At 21.5% G+C, this 21,643-nt stretch overlaps 2 protein-coding genes across 2 annotated transcripts; both read left to right on the top strand.

Moving 5' to 3' along the window:
- Positions 1–382: 382 nt before the first annotated feature.
- SRAE_2000031200 (Solute carrier family 25 member 44) lies at positions 383–2,226 on the top strand (the record flags this gene model as incomplete). The annotated part of the gene is made up of 5 exons (XM_024651126.1): positions 383–427; positions 473–1,117; positions 1,173–1,201; positions 1,243–1,392; positions 1,662–2,226. 5 exons carry the CDS (start codon positions 383–385, stop codon positions 2,224–2,226), a joined length of 1,434 nt encoding a protein of 477 aa, XP_024504835.1.
- An 11,393-nt stretch (positions 2,227–13,619) lies between these two features.
- Positions 13,620–20,778, top strand: SRAE_2000031100 (K Homology domain and K Homology domain, type 1-containing protein; the record flags this gene model as incomplete). Its single annotated transcript, XM_024651125.1, has 4 exons — positions 13,620–13,731; positions 14,734–14,857; positions 19,203–19,860; positions 19,912–20,778. The coding sequence occupies 4 exons, from the start codon at positions 13,620–13,622 to the stop codon at positions 20,776–20,778; spliced, it is 1,761 nt and encodes a 586-aa protein (XP_024504834.1).
- Between the last annotated feature and the right edge of the window lie 865 nt (positions 20,779–21,643).

Raw genomic sequence — 21,643 nt, 5'->3', positions numbered from 1 at the left:
TAAATATCTTTTACCCTGAATATTAATGTGATTCATAAATATCTTTTCAATGAAACAAAGTTTTATATAGATTCAAATTAAAAAAAAATTTTTTCACTTTGTAATTTTTTTATAATACTTTAATTCTAAAAAAAATACTTTTTTTTAAGTTGTTTTTAATTAACTTATTATTCAAAGATTGATTAGAACATTTAAATGCTTTTTAAAAAGTATTTTTAGCAAAGGTGATAAAAGACTTATTACTGTCGTGTGTTTCATCACGAAATATTATTTGTATATTCTAATATTTTGGATGGTTGTCACTTCTCCGTAATTTATAATTGTGATTTCTACCAAATTCTTGATGTGTCATTTCTCCTAGCACTGATATTTTAATTGAAACATGACATCCTCTGATACGGATGCTGTATCCCTTGATGCAATAGAGGTATTAATAACATTTCCTCTTTTTTTTACTTGGTATTGTTTCTAGAAACTACATGTTATAGAATGGGAACATTTAGATTTAAAAAAATTTTATCCAATGGCTTTAGTTACCAGTTGGACAGTTCGAACAGCATTATACCCGATGTCTGTTGTTAAATCTAGACTACAACTTCAGCGACAAAATGAAATATATAAAGGAACATTTGATGCATTTAGAAAGATTGCCAGAAACGAAGGATTTCTAGCATTTTATCGTGGTTTCTGGATAACCTTACCACAATTGTCTGTCTCATTTATGTATTCAAATGTGTATGAGCGGATAAGAGGAGTTCTGTCAAAAGAATTTGGACCACATAGATCTGCTACTATATCTGCTGTTTCAGGAGGTGTTGCTTCATTATTTGGACAATTACTTTTTGTTCCTACTGATTTAATAGCACAGCATATGATGGTTTATAAAAATGCTGAGATGTTTACAGGTGGTGCAAAAAATTTAGATGTCATAAAAGCGTTAAGAAATGATAAACTGGAAGGAAAATTGACTCTTGGATTGAGAATGGTTCTTGCTGTTTACAAAGTAGATGGTTTAAGAGGATTTTATAGGGGTTATATATCGTCAGTAATGCTTTATGCTCCTTCATCAATTGTATTTTGGTCTAGTTATTATCATTATCTTGATTTATTTAAACGTGTACGTGTAGATATTTTTAAAGAAAATTTAAATGATATTAAAAATTTAACTATAGATCAATCTTTATCTGGTTTATTTGGTGGTGTTACTACTGCTATTTTTACCAACTTTTTTGATGTTTTAAGAATTCGTATTCAAGTACATAGGACGACTTATTTAGAAACATTACAACGAATAATAAAATACGAAGGTTTATCTGTTTTCTCAAAAGGTTTAATTCCAAGAATGATAAATAATGGTATTTATTCTTTATTTATAATGTTAGGATATGAAAGTGCCAAAAAATTCTGTGTCCTACCAGAATATGAAGAAAAAGTTGTTTGGTAATTATTACTTCTAGTCGTTATATTTTTAATTTTTTTTGTACTTAAAATGTGCATTATTATGTGGTGTGATAATAAATCTTTCAGTATTTTTATCAACCGTTTTAAAATTTTGTATGGTTTGTTCCAACGATTATCTTGGAAAGATTTTATTTATATATATTGTTATTTAAAATTTTTTAACATTTATTAAATTCTACAGGAATGTCGCGGTTTTCTAGAGTTAAACAATGGCTTCAATTTTCAAGACAGTGGCATATTGTGGATGCTAATCAACAAGATCCTTATAAACTAGGTCAAAAAGTAGCTGATCATTTAATTGGTAAATGGAAACCTTTTTATCATCCTGAAACCGATTGTGGTGATCACGTAGTAGTAATAAATTGTAAAGATATTGCTATGAAAGGGTTTGATTGGAAACATACTACTTATCATTTTGATAATCAGTACCCTAAGGGGCGCAACGATTTTACAGCATTTGAAATTCATGAATATGATCCATGTAGAATAATGTTTCTTGCTACTTACAAAAAATTGGGAAATAATTTAGTAAGGAGAATGGTTATAGAAAGATTACACCTTTTTCCATCAACAGAGATACCTGAATTTTTACAAAAAAATATTTCTAATCAGTTAAGGCAAGTTCAAGAAGTACCAAAACGTTCAATTGATTATACAAATGAAGAAAGAGAAAGTTTTCCACGTCTATTTAAACGTCCAGAAGATTATCTTTTAGATTGGGAAGAACCTATCGAAACAGTTGTAAATGATTCAACATCAGTTTGATGTAATTTTTTAATAAAATGGATTAAATAGTTGTTACTTTAATTTTTTTATAGTTGTAAAGATAAATTATTAAAAATATTTCTTGTAAACTAGAAAAAAAATAAGTTTTTATTTTTTAATTTAATAGTTAATATTTGGTAGCATTTTTAAAATCTTTTTTTTTTTTGAATTATTTTGTTTATTTAGTATTTATTTTGGAAGATAAATTTTAGCGTTAACATGAAACTAATTATGATATTAAAACAGTCTAATTTTAAAATACAAGTTAATTTTGTTATTGTTTTTTTGTTAAAGGTAAGAAAAGTGTAATTAATAATTTCCGTAGAGATTAATAATAACTTTATTTATGTAATTTTAATATTTTCTAATAACTAACTGGGGAAAAATATTTGAAAATAAGTAATATTTTATTATAAATATTAACATGAATTATTAGTAATTTTTAATTTATTATTTCAAGACGAAACATATTTATTTTTAACTTATATTAAGTTAAAGTCTAAATAATCAATCACTTTTTATTTATTTAAAATAATTTTGAATTTTATAAATTATAGAAAATTTTAAATATATTATAAATAAAAAATTAATTAGTTCTCAGAAAGATTAAATTTCTAATGAATAAAATCCTTTTTTAACCAAATACTTTGGCATTATATAATTTACGAATGTAATTGTCAATAGACTTATATATATTGTGTAAAAAAAATATTTATTTATATTTCTATAAAATAATTCATTTAATTTTTTCAAAATAATTTTTAGGTAGATAAAGTTAAACTTGTTTTTATCTTCTAGGTTATATTATGAATAATTTTGATTTCATAACTTAGTAATACATTCATTTTAGATGCATTTTTTTTTGTACAATAATTGCAATTCTATACTACCATCATTTCCACATTTTGTTAATAGACTATTCAAATTTTTATATTATATTGTTATTAAAGATAAATTTTATTTATATTTTTTAAAAATTTTTTTGATATTATTAAAATTATGAAAAAGATATTAATACATTTTTAAGTTTCTTACATTAGTATCGCAATAATAGTCTCATTGAAAATAATAATAATAATAATATTTACAGTATACATATAAATGTATTTTATGTTTATAGTTTCGTTAAAAAAATTTACTATTTTTTCTATGATTATATTATTTTTTTTTACTTTGATAATGATTAAAAATAAATAAATATATAAGTAATTAAATATATTAATATTTATTATAATTGAAATTCATTAATCATATTTTATTTATTAATAATATATAATACTTTTTTTAATATACTGTTATATCTTTGTTTAATTCGGCATATTCTTTTATTGTAATTTTTTTTTTAATATATTCATTTTTTTTTTAAATAAGCCAAATTCTTTGATGATGTAATTTATATTATTGTATTTAATTATATAAATTTATGCCGAAATAGGTTGGTAAATTCTTTTATATTTAATGAGTTATTTATACTAATGATAGCTTTTGATTTAAATAGACAAATTAGGTAATAATACATTTCCATATTTATAATTTTATTTGTATACATATATATATATTTGTGAACTTTGTTGTCTTTTTATGAAAATTATAAAGTAGCTGTCAATAGAGTATATTTATTTAAAAAGATTTATATGACATATTTATAACTAAAGATAAAAAAAAATTATTATTTACGATGGCAATTATTATCGTTAGTTAATGAAAAGTTATCATAAAAGTAAAGAATATTGTAAACTATAAATTTTTGTTTTATAAAGCTAGATTAATTATAATTTATTTCTATATAATTACCTTTAGCTAAATGAGTTTTTACAAACTTTGAAAGAACAATCAAAGAATAAATAACGTATTTAGATAAAGACGATATTGTAGTATTACCAATTTTAATGGTAATTATAAAGAAAGAAATTTAATAATTGGACTACATTGTCAGAAAATATATTTGTCGAAATATGAAAACAATTATATTTTCTTGATGATAGATATATATATGTATTTATTTAGTTTTAAAATAACTATGTGTTATTATATATAATTGTATATTTCTTTACACAATTATATATTGTTTCATCACTTTTTCAAATTATTATTATTTACTGTTAATAATAATATAAAAATATTAAATTAATCATTAATATTTTTTTTTATTATTAAAAATTTTTGTATGTGCTAAGTTTGATTAAGTTACACAAACTTTCTATCAACCAATAACTATTTATTTTACATTTTATCCAGATGTATTTTAATAATTAGCTTACAAATACAGATGATATCATATTTATTAAAAGATGATGACCATACTTTATTTCTAATCCGGATTAATAATAGAATATTAGTCGAGAAAATCGTGATTTATTTAAAATATTATTATAAAGATTCTATTGGAATGTCATGGTAATTAAACAATGTTTTAACATACAAAGTTGTTGACTTTGAAGGTAATCTATGATAAATTATTATTATTATTATTATTATTATTATAAAATGATCTCTCATTTTTTCTTTTAATAAAAAAAAATAACAATTTTTATATATAAAAATGTTATTTTATATTAATACCATTTTAATTAAACTTAAACATATAAAATTTGAAGATTTATTTAAAATTAAAAAAAAAAGAATATGTTGAAATTGAAAAAACCATATTTTATATTATAGTAGTAAAGTGAAAGTAACTACTAAAGATTTGACATTTATCTTAACATTTTATTTATTTAAAAATTTATTGAAAAAACTTTTAATGGTTAAAATTAATATATATATATGTGTCGGCATCATTTATATATTTTGAAACATGATTTTTGATATTTATTTTATGTAGTCTTTATATGGTTGTTAATTATAATTTTTTTTTTCCACTCTTTCGACATATATGTATATATATGTTGAAAAATAAAATCTTTCAATCATTACATTATATATATATATATTTATGTAACCATGTTTCATTGAGTTATAAAAAAAAAATTTTTTTCATTGTTGGATTACTTTTGGATCATTGCGTAATGCTAATTCTTTTTGGTAAATTGTATTAGAGATTAAATGTAAAATTCATCGATCAACTACTTTTTATGAAGATAATTTTATTCTTTTTTTTTTGTTGTAATTTGAATACATCATTTAGTAATATAAGATATCTTCATATAATTAAAAGATGAAATTTATTTTTAATTATAGTATTGAAAAACGGCGGTACATAATTAGAGGAAATCTAATTAAGTGATATGATGGTAAAAATAGACTTTGTAGAAATCTTTTCCTCTTGAGTGTACATATATATATATATATGTGTATTCACACATCAAAATCCAAAAAACTATTGAAGTATATTCAACTAGCCACTTGAAAAGATAGAATATTTTTGTTTTACTTATATTATGAAAGGCAAAAAAGACCGACTTTTGGCACACAGAAAAATAATTAATATTCTATCACGCTTAGTCTTTATAATACTCTTTCTCATTTAAAAGAATAATTCTTTAGAAGACAAAAACTTTCAAACAAACTAAGTTATATTAATAATGTAGTATCAAATTAAATTTAGTAAAGATGTAAGATTAAATTATTACTTCTTCATTGAAATCATACTAATGTAATGTTTTACATCATAGTATATATAAAAATTCTTTTATAAAAGATAAAAGTTTTAAAGATATATTTTTATAAAATAAAATAAAAAAGAATAAAAATGGCTTTTTTTTTTAAAATACATATGTTATTTTATGTTTATTTATAAATAAAAATAATAGAAAATTATTTGATAAAATATTTTTAAAATAGCATCACTTAAAAATGATAACAAAAAATTTACATATAATGTTGATAAAAGAAATCCCTGACCTGTATATTGTTTAAAGAAAAAATAGAAAAATAATAATAAAAAAAAAAGGAATTATATTTTGATTATAGACATTTATGTATATGCTTTGACAAAGAAAACTTAATTTTATTCATCCCTCATTTAGATATCAACTGTATAATTTATTCATGACAAGTGCCTTAAAAGGACACCTGTTGTTGAAAATAGCATGAAGGACATTGATGTTTTGATAATAAAAGAGAACCAAAATTCTTTGTTCAAAATTTTATTTTATATTTTTGATCAAAATTATATACTATTTGTTAAATAATAAGTTTATGATTAAATTTTACTATAAAGTAATTATTAGTCTTTTTTTTTATATTAAATAATATATATATTTATGTAAATATTTTATGGTTTTTTTTTTAAATAAATATAGAATTTATAAAATGAATACGATATATCTTTTTAAAAAAAATTTTTTTATCTTTTAATTTAAAATATTTATTATAATTAAAATATATCTTTAAATTAGTAATTTTAAAAATTAATTACAATTTGTAATTATTTAAAGAAAAATATTTTTAGTAATAAAAGTAGACATTAAATTACTTCGATAATCCATTAATTTATCAATATACATTGTCTATAATCTATTATTTGTTAGTCAGCCAAAAAATTTATTAGCATTGTTTATTTGTGGACTCTTAAATTAAACTTATTCTATTAAATAGTAATATTTTATGAGATGTGATCTTTGATGAAAGATGAGGTTTTTTATATAATCTATATAAACAAGTTAATTTGATTAATTTCTGACAGTAAAATGAGAATATATTTATACAATAGATTATTGCTACTATCAAAATATTTCTTTTAAGATAAAATGATAAAAGGAAAAGGCATAGTTTATTTAATGAGTTTATTGTTTAAAAAGATATTATGTAAGAACATTATTTTTGTTGAGTTGATTGAAAAGATAAAAATGAATCATTTCCTTATCTGGATAGTATTAGAAATAGACTTTTCTTATCTTTTTTCATAAAAAAAAAACCAATAAAGATTGTATTCTTTTTCTTAGATTAAAGATAACCAAAAGTCACAATATATGAAAAAAGATACTTTTGATTAAGAATAAATATGTATAAGTATTTAGTGGTGAAGACTAAAGATTTTTTAATATATTAAACTTGACTTTATTTGGATTTTTAATGGAATATTATAGTAGCTAGATATCATCATTTATATCAAATGAAACAGACACTTTTCTTTAAGATTTATTTTCTTATATTTATTAAGAAAGAATAGATTGTTAAAGACATATCTATCTTTGGTGATAATTAAATTTATTTATTAATGAATTTGCAAACAAATGGAATATAAATTCATCTTTCACTCCACATCTCAACTCATCATTTTCATTCAATCTTTTAAATCTTTGTTCTATACGCTTCATAAAATTTACCTTTTTACTACTATTTCAATTATCTACATTTGTGAAATGATATATATATATAATATATAGAATTCTATTTTAATATCATAACATACGTGAGTGTAAGTAATTATTATGAGGGTAATCATGGTAATGATAATGATTATTGGTTTATATAAAGAATAATTTCAACTTTAAATTGAACATTTTATAATGAAGCCACAATTTTATTTATATTAATGTCATTATTATATTTTTATTTCATGAAACTGAATATATATATGTATATATAAATAAAATTGCTGTAACTTAAAATATTAAATTAGGTTGTTAAAATTATTTTTTAAATTTATGAAAAAAAAAAAATTAATCATTCTAAAAATATTTATATATACACTTTTTTTTTTTATAAAATATTTATTGAAATTTTTTTTTTATTCTTTTCACCCCTCTCTTTTAAAATTTACAGAAAAATATTTGTCAACTGAAGTAATTAACATAAAAATTTTTATTCCAACCATCTGCGTGAAGGTGATCTATCTTATACACATTTATTCACATAAATATTTTGTCATTTAACTTACCCGCGCAAGATTCATACATACAACATCCAAATGTTACCAATAAAAATATATTCAAAAGCACCATAATGTAAAATAGTATATATATATAACCCGCCAAAAGTCATTTTATCCTCATTAATAACTCATAAAGATGTATAACATGTTGCATATCAAAAATTTTATAGCACCGTTTAAAAATGTTGTAAAAATGATTCATTTACCATTCTTCAATATTGAAAAAAGAGGATGCGTTAAAGAACATTAAAAATTTTTACTAACTTTTTATCTTTTTAAACTGAATATGAGCTTATTTTTATAATATTTATATTATCAAAGTTTATTAAAAAAAAATACATATATATATAGTAATAATAATAATACCGGATAAAAAAAGTTTTATAATTTTTATGATTCAATTAATATTTCTTTTTATAATAAATTCCTTTTTATTTAAGTAATTTTAAAATGTTATTGTTTTATAATGATAAAAATATTTATTTCTTCTTTTATTTTAAATAACTTTTAAAGATGTTTATTTGATCATTAATAAAATGTTAAATATGTATTTAAGTAATTTATAAGATAATTATTAAATTTTATTATATATATTTTTTTTTCTATATCATTATATATTTATTGTGTCTCTGTATAATTAAAGAAAGTCTTATGAAAAAGTAAAATATATACTTTGTTTATCTATTTAGTAATATTAAAAAATTATTTTCATCAGTTCTTTTTACATGATACAATATATAAAATAAAGGAAGAGATAGATGGACAATTTTCTATTAGGTCATATTTACTTTTGAATAAAATAACAAGCTTATTCAAACAAAGTTTATCTATTGATAGGTACTTCTATTCATAATATCAAGTATTCTTTAGAAGGAAAAAAGTATATCATTAACTTTTTAATAAGTTTCAGATTATACATGTAATATTGTAAGTGAATATCCCAGCTGTTAACTTTATTTATCTTTTATACAACCATTTATATTCGATTGAAATATTATAGAAATCATTAACTAAATATAATTCATTTTATAAAGATCAATTTTTTTTTTTTATTAAAATAATTTTATAACATTTTTTTGTATTATAAATTACCTCATCATAAAATGGCATCGTTTCATCAAATTATCTACATTACTAAGTAGATCAATTTTATAAATATATAAGTTCTTTTCAATTACCAGTTTCCTTAACATATAAAATTATTCTTATAATTTTTTTTTTATGAATACTAAAAATAATTCTTTTTATCAAAATCCTTACTAAATTTCTATGAAACTATTGTTAACATGAAATTTTTAGACATTTTGACATAATAGCTCTATTGACTTTAACATATAATGATTTTATGACAATTATTAATCTTTATAAAAATGTATTTTCTATATATATATTATTTTTTTTTTATATTTATTATTTAATATATTTTTAATCAATGCTCTTTTATTCAAAAATGAGAGAAATATAAAATTTTATATTTACAAATTATGATACTCTGATTGATTAATAATCATTAAAAATATTAGTAAATTTTAAAAAATATATATATATGATTTATCATTTGTTTATAATCAAAAACATAAAATAATTAGTTTATTATTGTTTTAACTTTGATTACTATTAGGAATAAAATTAATTATTTTTCTTATAATGATTTCTTATTATTTACATTTTATATATTATATTTTTGTTATTATTTATTACTTTTAATATTATAATAAGTTTACTATTTTCTTTAATTTGAAACTTTATTTATTATTTTCTTTATTAATAATATTTTTTTTTTCATTATATTCTTTGTACTATAAAATTATCTTCCTATTAATTTTTATGACTATTATTTTTGATAGTAATTATTTTATAATATTTTTATTATAACAAAGTATAAAATAACTATATTATAACATGATACATATTTAAATAAAAATATATAAAAATTTAAAAGATTTTAAACATTATATATAAAAATATAAATGAATAAAACCTTCTTTATTATTCATAATAATCATTTTAAACTTCTTTAATGTCAAAATGTCATATTTCCTTTTTGTAATGTGCAATTACTATGAAGCCAATTGCCAAATCACTTTAATAGTCTGTTTTTATGATAAATTTACAAAAGTAGTTTATCCACCACTTTTATTAAAACCATGGACAGCTGTTTTATGTATATAAAGGACAGAAATAAAAATAATAAGAAAGTTTCTCATTACGTCCTTGAGAAGCTTCAAAAGTAATTGGATAAAATTGTTTATTAAAAATGGAAAACAATTGTTTTTAGAGAATTAAAATTATTTTATTAAGTAATAAATAGTTAAATTAATAAATAATTATAGAAGAAAAAAAAACAGATTTTTTCTAATTAATTTTTATTAAATTTATTAATAATTATATAATTTACCTAATATTATTTATTAATTTATTAAATATAGATTTAAAAAAAATTTAAAATTGTTATCAGTATTTTATTTTTTTAAATTTAAAATTTATAATTCAAAAAGTATTATGTCATTATTCTCTCTTAATATATATATATATTTATTCCTGTAATAACATAATAATGTTGTTTTGTTAAATAGTAACAGAGATGGCGCAATTTGGTCCATCTATTATTATATAATGTTCATTCAAAAAAAAAAATTTATATCTGTTTAGCCATTATTATTATTATTCTATTTGTTTGTTGAACCTTTTCTATCCTCTTATAAATACTTTCATTTATTAATTCTTTATATAATTTTTTTTTTATTATTTCTGTTTGAAATAGTCTTAGTTCTTACTTTTCTTGATTATAAATCTTTTTCATTTTTTTTTTCTTATATAAAGACATATAATTTTTACAGTACTTTTGTAACTTTATTAGTCATTATAATACTTACAATTGAAATTATTTTTATCTTTATAAAATAAATGATTTTCATGTTAAAAAAAAATTTTATAAAGTAGAAATAAAATTTTTATGATTTAATGTTTTAATTTATAAATACAATCTTTATTTTTAATATATTTGAAAAGTAAGATTCAACCTCTATTTAATTTTATCTTAACTTTTATATATATTCTCAAAATAGTGCCAATGTTATATTTATTTGACAGATGGAAAATACAACATTTCTAATAGTTTTAAAATGTATTATATTATTTATTTATTTTTAAAATCAAAAACGATTTATAGTGTAATTGTATATTGGGAGGAAAAAAAAAAGAGAGATGATTATGGCCAAATCATGTAGAAGATGATACATTTTAAATTATGTTGATAAGAAAATGAGTATAACTACCATCTCAATTAATATATTATCAATAGCAATATATTAATCCTTTACAAAGATTTCTACTAATTTTAGATAATTATTTACACCATGCAATTATTTTATCATTTCTTCTTCGTATTTTATGAAAATAATACAATGTCTCCGTGTATTATTATAATATATTTTCTTTAAATAGCATAATGAGGAAATTGACAAAGGTAAAATACATATATTTTATTTTAATTCAAAAATAGTACAAACATTTTTCCTTTATTACTGTACATATGTAATATTACACAACGTTATTTATTATTATTCTTATACTTAAATATTATTATTATCATATATATATCTGTGAACAATACACATATATATATCGATAAAAATTATTGTAATACTTCTTTAGTTCAAAAAGGAGCTATAAATGATGATAGGATATATATTTATATTTACTTATACTATAACTTAGAAACCCCCCTTCATAACATATTTACCATATCTTTTTTGTTTTTCTTTTATTTAATTATATCTTTACCGGCAATGATCCTTTGAAAGGTGATACTTTAATGTTGAGTACCTTGTTAACACTTTCATTTTCCTTTTCTTAATCATTTTTGTTTACTAGTTATAAATCTAGTATTCTTACAAAACCTTCCACATTCTTCAATTGGACAAAAGAATCTATTGTATTATATTATTATTATCTAAAAGTTTTTATTATACATATATATATCTTTTCTTTAGCTCTTATAAATATCTATATAAATAAATTTTAAAAATTTTACATTCACATTAATATTATCATTTAAAATTTAACTAATTATATAACTGTTATTTTTTTTTAAAATATAAATTCTTTTAACTTATAATTATTTTAAATATTACAAAAAAAAAGTAAATAAATATATTTATCATTTAAAAAGGGCTATCCTCTTATAAAATGTTAATATTTTTTCATGCATAATTATTATATTATTTTCTTTGTTTCTATACTTATAACACATAGACTATAACCTTGTAATTAAAATTAAAATATAAAAACATCTTTATTCTTTTTAACTGAGGCTCATCACAACTTTTTATAGTTTTTTTCTTCTTTTTTATTTTAAAAAGACAAAATAAGTGTCATAAAGATATTATTATATTGGTATAAAATAACCTGTTTGAAGAAAAGACTTTATCATTCCATAATACATTCACCCATTATTTTTTAATCATTTCTGGCATCTACTCGATATTTACTCATTAACAGGAAATATTGATGAGGGGGGGGGTAATATTTTTATTAGTAAATCATTAATATATACATATAAAGAATTGTTAATTGGGAAGACTCTTCATCAACCTTAGCTTAATTCATTGTTGCTTTTTGAAAATAGCTTTTCTTTTATTGGCCTCCTGCTGTCATAAGCATCAATCAATCACCTTTTGTTCAATTTGCGCATGTGCCTAAGCATTATTTATTATAAGAGAGAGAGAGTGAACTCTTCTCTGAATGTTGATTGCCCAATCTTTATATCATATGTGTCTTTTCTTTTTTCTAATAAAACTCCCTCCTCATCTTGAAAATAATAGAAAAGAAAGGCGGGGACCAAAAAAGGCATTTGATTGCCATTAAATTATTTGACGTTATTTTATTAGATCTTAAAAGATAAGTAACAATTTTTTTAAAAATTTACTATTATTTGGTTAGAAAAATTTAAGAACATATAATTTATTATTGTATACAATTTGTCTTTTTTTTTTTATATATATATTTAGTTGTTAGTTTTAATCCTTTTTTATTCAATCTTTTTTATTATTACTACTTACTTTTTAAAGAGAAATATAGTCACCATTTTAAAAGAAGTAAAAAAAAAAAAATCTATTGAAGAAGCTTCAGAGATATTTTGACATAAAGAAGAATGTCTTACTTTTCTTTTTTAATGTGTGACATTTTCTAATACAACAAGTATATATCATAATAACAGATTAAACACAATCTTCACGATTGATTTATATATAAAAACAATGTTTTTAGAAATGGCCTTCCTAACACTTATTTGTACGCATCATGTCTTTTTTTACACTATTTAATATATTTTTCTTCTGTTAATTTATATCAGTATTCCATTACGCTTTATTTGTTTTGTACAAGAAACATAATTATCTTTTATCTTAATCTTTATTTACGTTTAATACTTTTTACAAGAAATTTTTTATATATATATATTTTTTTTAGAATACTGGTTGCTTTTTGCAGCATATTTCTTATATTTTTTTTATCTTAATTTTACTAACACTTTTTACTAACAAATAAATTTCTAAACCTGGTGATTCTACAAATGAATTGTACTCAAGACTCGCCAAATTGGGATAATTCTAAGATGTATATGGAAATAGTAGAATTGGAAAACAGCTGTTTACAAAATAGTGATGGAAATATTAATAATGGAGGTAAGATTATTTTCTATAAAAAAAAGGAAATAAAAATTTCCTTCTTAATAATTTTTTTTTTTCACATCATAACCTTGTTAATAATAAGAGGTTTTACTTTTATAATATTGTGTAAAATTGAAGATATATATATATTTATATCATTAAAATATCAGATATCATCGGATATTTGGTTTTTGATTAGAAAAGCATTACAATAATTTTAGAGTGTAATCGAAAAATATGTTAAAATCTTTTGACGTCTTATAATAACAATAATACTTATTTATTATTAGTATGTGTACATAAATGTATGTGTATAATTTCTTATTATACAAAATTTATCATATTTTTGATGATTGTCATTATGAAGGTGGTAGTAAGGATGAAGTTGATATATTATTATAGATATTATATTAGGGTCTTTTGCAATCGATCTCACAGTTATTTATTAATAAATGTTCGTAAATCATCTTACTTTCTCTTTTATTTGATAGATGATGTCTCACTCACTTTCCTTTTTACATTTGTACTTATATTTTAAAAAAAAGGAAGATAATTTAAATTCATAGAAATAATAAAATTTCCACTTTTTTTTACCTTGAATTTTACTACATTATTTCCCTGTTAATGGAGATGCTGTCAACATTTCCTTTAGTAGTACAAGAGGAGTTTATGTAGTTCAATATTTTACTTTGATAGATTTATTTAACATTTTAGAATTAATTTTTTCTTCCATTTAAATTTTATCCCAACAATGAATTATGTAAAGTATATAAGTATTAAAGTTTAACTAACTTTTTGTAGTTTTTTTTTGAAGTATTTGATTATGACATAAGAAAAGAAAGCGGGATGTGTTATTTATTACAATGTTTAGTAAAATGAGAGGGTATAGGTAAACATGGTTGCATTTTGTTTAGAAAGATTCTTCTCATATATCTACAAAAAATGTATATATGTTATAATATATAGAATATGTATATTATTTGTTTTCAAGATAATTTCAATTTCATTTAATTTCAGGCTATCCTTACCTTATTTCTCAACAACAGCCTAAGACTTGTTCTTCATCTGACAGCGGAGCTTCATCAGGTGACACCGACTTCACCAGTAACACAGGACATCTTTCACAACATGAATTTAACACGTAAGTTTTAAGAATAATCCTTGTCATTTCTTCTTTTCTGAACAATTGTTACATCTATTTTCATTTCACTTGCTATTAATAAAAAAAAAATCTCTCATTTTTCGGTCTCCGGTATCTTATTTTTTTTATTAAATATCTCTATTCAATTCTATTTTCTTCCATTTCAACAAACAAACTGTAGTGACAAAAGAAAAAGCACTCCGGAATTTTATTCTCGATTCTTTTTTATTATACGTATTTGTACAAATAAAATTTTAATGCCGTCTCGGTTGAACTACTTCTTTGAGCACTCGCCTTCTTCTCCTAGCTAAAATCACTCATAGAGGGGGAAAAGAAAACATTTCTTTTATTGCATATTTTTCTTCTTTCATAAGTAGAATAAAATATGTGTCCAAGTGAAAAAAGATACTTAGAAATAGTTGTATATTTAATTTTTTTTTTATTGTCATTAACTAATATATTATTTTTAATGTTATTCGTAAAAATAGATGCTTGTAATTATTGCTTTTTGATACATAAATACTGTCTTCCTTATCAAAAAGAAAGTGCAAACTAATTTTTTTTTGCTTTAAGTTTATTGTCATAAACAGTCCTTTATTTTTTTTTTATCTATAATTCGTGGTTACTAAAGATTTTATAGATATTATATAGTGTACTGTTGTAAAATAAAATTACTTTTTTTGTTAATCTGGAAATAATATTTATTATTGTTAAAAAAAATAAAGGAGAAATCTTTTTTTTTTTACAATGTATATATTATGAAATAGCTATTACCACAACTAAAGGATGTTTTTTTGGGATTTTTTTTTTATATTGGTGTAAATATACAATGTCCAAGAGTGAATCATTAAGAGTTTTTTTTTTTTATAAACCCTAACATTCTATAGGGAAAAAAATATAGTAAAATATTCTATTAACTAGGAATTATAAGATAGATAATAATAATTTACTGGGTAAGCGTTTAATAAATCATATTATTGCATAAGAAACATTTTATGTTTTACATTTTTTTTTGGTTGCTATAAAATTTCTACCAATGGTGGTCTCTTTTTGTCTTTGATTATAAGAGTATACCAGATTTTACTTTTTATAACCTAAATCTTTAGTTTTTTTAAATTATAAAATTTATTGCTTTGCACTTTCAAGGTACACCCTTGAACATTAATATTTTATTTATTTTATTGAGAAATTGAATGTCGTTATTATTTCAATTTTGATCTTCATCTGAATTTAAGGGTTGCCGAAATAGATAAACTTCAATTTATGTCTACATGTGTTTTTCTTTTTCAATGACATAAACTTTATCTTTCTTTATTTTTTCTTCTTCTTAGACATTATCTTAATACATCATTAACGGGGGTGAATTTTATACATTGGTACATCTATATTTTTCCAGATATATATTTTTTTTTATACATAATTCTCTATATATTCAAAATTTATTTCATAATGTTTATTTATCATTAATGTATGATTTTAAAAAGAAGACAAGCAAAAAATTTATCTTATCTAATTCCAGTATAAATCTATTTATCTTTATTTTTTTATCCTTAGTATTCATTTTTTTTAATTAATGTAATACATCATTCATATCATAGCATCTCATGGTTTAAATTTAAAAAAGAAAAAAAAAATTTTTTTTTTATTTTTATCCATCTGTTACCTATTATCATAAAAATTTTTATTCTTTTTGTACTTCTTCCTTACCTTTTCATTAAATAAATGAAAGACCTTTTTTGTTGACGAAACGATTTGTGCTTTCATCACTATATATATACTTTTGTTAGTAGTAAAAAAGACAAAAAAAAAAATGTAGTAAATATATGATAGAAATAATAGTATAAATGGTACTAGTTAGTTTTAAAGAAAATTTAGAAAAAAAAAAAGAAATCATATTTCTACAATGGAATAAATTTAAGTCTAAAATAAAAGGTCTTCTCTGTTATATCTACTATAATCTTAGTTTTTTTTAGTTAAAATAAAAAAAAAAGATGTTGTTGTTTAATTTTTCTTTTTTTTATATAATAAATCAGCTCGTTGACTAAATCAAAAAGGGCATTAATTTTTAATTGACAATTAATTTTGCACTGTCCTTTTTGGTGATATACCTAAATAGATTCAGGCAACTATTAAAGAGATGAATGTTAAATGATAAATTGGTTAATTAATGCAATTCTTTATGAATGCTTATTTTATCTTGGTTGGACCATAGTATAATGATTAAGTCTGCATAGAAAAAAGTCGATATAATAAAGTTCAGTTGAAAAGACGTGTCAAGACGACAATCCTACAAACGCAAATTTATTTGTGCAGATCTATTTTCTTTTATACCATCGAATATATTTTGTCTTCTACACAGTTCATGTATTTAACTTTCATTTTAATTCCTAATAACATTTAATTTTTTCTACTAAAATTATTCAATAGAAAATTTCTTTCTTTAATAGTAGAAATTAATCTTTGCTCTAATTCAAATGGCATTGAAAATATGTGTAAATTTTTATTTTAATATAGCATATTTTGCCTTTTTTTTGAATTATTTTAATATATAAAAACTAAAACCCAAGACTCAATGACTGTAATCCTCTAATGGGTTATCAAAGTTTCATTTTTATGAATAGGAGAGAGAAAAATGCCATATCAAAAAAGAGAGAGAGTCTGTTTCTATATTTGTTTTAGAAAGCCTATATTTAAAAGTATTTTTTTTTCCTTGTTGTTATATACGTTTAATTGTGTTTTGTATGTTTATTTTCTAAACACCTAATATTTTTTTTTTCTATTCGTAATGTAGAATTTTTGACGAAAATGATAAAGTTTGTCTTGTAAATTGTTATGTTTCATTTGTTGTATTCCTCAGTCTATTTACTTTTTCAAGGTTTTTTTTCTTTACAATATATTCAGGTACCGTAGAATGAAGGGAAATATAAAGCATGAATAATAAGTGTTTGATCTGTAACAAAATTTTTATCGATAGTATTCTATTTTATAATAATTTTCTAAATGCATTAAGTGTTATAGAATTTGGGAACAATAGGAATATTTTATTTTTCTACCACATATACATATATTTCTTTTTTTTTCATTATTAATTTTACTTTATTCATTTTCTTCTATCAATTTACTAGTGTTTTTTCAACTTTTATTTGTTTTCAAAACATTTAAATTGGCGCCTCATATAACAACTCTATGAATTTATATTTAATTATATATCCATTCATATAAACTTTATAAATACACTAGTACATATATGATAGAGATATATCGTATTCTTGTGACCTTTTGTGGCTTTTCGACTACCAACCTGTTTTTGATAATACATTAGGTTAAATTATTATTATTATTTTTTTTTTCATAATTTACCTCACCTAAAACTGATTATCTTTTTTATTCATTTGCAATTGTTGTGTTAAATTATAGTAGTATTTTTATCTATTTATAACAGAAGAAAAAAACGAACTATATTTTGAATAAATTGTGATAGATAGAAATGTTTTGCTGCACTTACTATAAAATTAGTTGATGTTTCTTCATTGCCTTCTTGTATATAAAATATATATATATATATATCCAATTACCAGAGTATTATTTTTATGAAAAAGTTTATGTCTTACATCTGATAATTTAAAAAAAAAGAAAAGAAAAACTTTATTTCTTTGCCAATTTTTTCAACTTTTTTTTTTCTTAGATTTTTATATTGTTTTATTTTTTTTTAATAGAAATATTTATTTGATATTACAAAAAAAAAAAAAAAGAAAAATACTGTTTAACGTTTGTTGTTACTTTAATGTTATCTGTAATATTATAGTAATATATATAAGTATGCTATGTGACACGCTGTTGTGAAAAATGATCATATAAGTACCCTCAATACTTCTTATATTCACAAATATATTATATCCTAAAAAAATAAACAGGTTAATTATACGATAAAAAACTTTCAATCTGTTTCTCTTTTTAAAATTACCTTAAATAGCTAGTAACAAAGGCAGCATCTGCCACACTTTAAACGACTTTTAGTATATTATTCTTTTCATTCAAATCAGAATTTTTATATATTATAGTAGATGTAGGATGGATGTGTAGTAATACATGTATAATAACAAAATACGCGCTTCTGATGAACAGTTTGTTTGGGACAGATCAATTTAACCACTTAAAACACGATGCTTTGAGAGATATTTATTAATTGTTATTTCAAATTTTTTTTTTAATTTAAAAATTTGTGATTTCTTCTATAGATGTAACAATTTTTTATTTTATAATGTTAGAATTTTTTAAACTTAATTTATGTGTAAAATTATTTATATGATATTTATTTTCTTTTTATTACAAATTTTTTTTTTAGAGATAGAATGCATGAAGATACCTTAACTTTATCACAATCCATACACAGAAATTACCTTCCAAATTCTAATTCATATTTAACTACCAATGAAGTAGGAAGTAACCAAGGAAGATCCCAACTTCCAGGAGCGTGGTTCTATGAAATGGGACCTCATGATGACGACGTTCTATCACAAGGAAATAATTCTCCTATTAATGAACTTGAGGATTTTAATTTCCAACAACAATTACGTCTTAATATATCTGGAGTTAGAAATATTACAGAGACAGTTAATGTTCCTAGTAGTGAACATGTCGCTGAAATTGTTGGACGTCAGGGATGTAAAATTAAAGCTTTACGTGCAAAGACAAATACTTATATTAAGACTCCAGTTCGTGGAGAAGATCCTATATTTATTGTGACTGGTCGTCCAGAGGATGTTTTTGAAGCTAAAACAGAAATCGAACTTGCTGCTGAACATTTTACTCAAATTAGAGCTTCAAGAAGGCATAGTCAGGGTGGTGCACCAGCACCTGGTCATGTAACTGCATATGTTCGTGTGCCACTTCGTGTTGTTGGTCTCGTTGTTGGACCAAAGGGAGCTACAATTAAAAGAATTCAACAAGATACACATACATATATCATAACACCAAGTCGTGAGAGAGAGCCAGTTTTTGAGGTAAGTAGTTTTTTATATTTAATAATAGTTATTATTTATTATTTTTTACAGGTTACTGGATTACCACAAAATGTTGAGTCAGCTCGCCATGAAATTGAACAACATATTTATGAAAGAACAGGAAATATGCCAATAACTGATACTACTCAACAACTTGGTAGTATGGAACTTCAATCAACATTAGCTGCAGCAGCTATTTCAGCACATCTTGGTTCATTAAATTTAAAAGAGAATAGACCCACTTATGGATCTTTAGCACCAGCTTCCCAAATTCGCCAACAATTAGCTGTCAATTCTGGCTTATTTGACATTAATAATGTGTTTGGAGATTTTCCAAGAAATGGAACAGATATAAATCTTAGCATGCTTGGACTTAATGGAATGAGAAATGGAGGATTAATTTGTAAACAAGGATTTTCAAATGATGGATCATCACTAACTAACAATTCACAACCATTCTATAATCCTATTGATGTTGTTACTGGATCACAAGTAGTAGGTAATAACAGTGGTGGTTCTTTAATATCTCCAATGGTACGCAATAATAGTGTGCAGACATCTTCTATTCCATCAACAGGAAGTTCACCAACTGACAATTCTTTCAATCCATGGAATGGTCCATTTGGAGGAATGAACAATTGTGGTGTAGTAAATAATACTATGACTCAGGAAAGTATTTCTGCCGACGGATCTATCAATTCTGCTGTTTCTTCATTTGGTGGAAGTTTTGGTTGTGGTCAAAATTCATCCGCATCCAGTACTGGTTCAAGAGATGAAGGTTTATCTGAATCTCCAACAAATGGATTTGATGGAGGTAATAAAGATCACTTTGAAATAATGTCTCTTATTTGGAATGATAAATCTCAAGGGATTGTTAATAACTTCCCAACAAATGAAGTTTCATTATCTTCTGCCTAAAATTTAATCACCTCCTATGAAGGTGTGTCATTTAACTTACTCTGCTTCTGATTTTCCTCTCTTCCATTTATGTCTCGAATAAGGAAAGATATTTTATATTATTTTTAAGTTTATGTAAAAAAAAATACAATGAAAATTTTTATTATTTCCATAATAAGTAAGTATAAAAACAAATTTTACTTATTTTGGAACACCTCAAATGTGGCGGGTGAAGCCTTTTAAGAGCTTTTTTTAATTTTTATTTTGTTAATGGAACAAAAGAATATTGCTAAATTTTTATTTCATATTTTTTTGTACTTTTTGACGCTAGCAGTATAAAGAAAGAAAATTATATGTAGCTATTATATTCAATTTTTATATAACAATAATTAAAAATTTTTGAATTGTCAAATATTTTAACTAAAAAAGAAATTTTATTATTATTTTTTTGTATCTTTACTTATCCCTCATTCCATTTAGTCTTAATGCGTGTAATTTTTAAAGATTATCGTAGAATTATTATTTATTTCTTTATTTTGGAAATTATATTTTTTAGATATTGTCATACACTTTGTTCTGTTTTCCTGCCCAATAAAAAAAATGCCTCTGTTTAAATTGTTTTATCTCTTTTGATTATAAATAAAAGTGGTTTCTCGAAATTAATGTGTGTTTTATTTGAATACTTGTTATTTTTATTCCCAATATTTTTTTTAACAATCATAGAGAATTGATAAAAAAAAATTTTTTTTTGTATTTGAAATAATGAATTCTTAATTGAAAATGATACAAAAGAATTTTAAAAAAAATGAATTTGTTTTCTTCAATACCTGATTACCATTAAAAGTTAACATACAGGGTTATAACCAATATATTTATTATATAAACA

This window comes from Strongyloides ratti, assembly GCF_001040885.1.
Source record: "Strongyloides ratti genome assembly S_ratti_ED321, chromosome : 2".
In the NCBI taxonomy this organism is placed as follows: Eukaryota; Metazoa; Nematoda; class Chromadorea; order Rhabditida; family Strongyloididae; genus Strongyloides; species Strongyloides ratti.
Note: the sequence above shows the minus strand (reverse complement) of the source record. Positions and strands in the feature narration are given on the sequence as shown.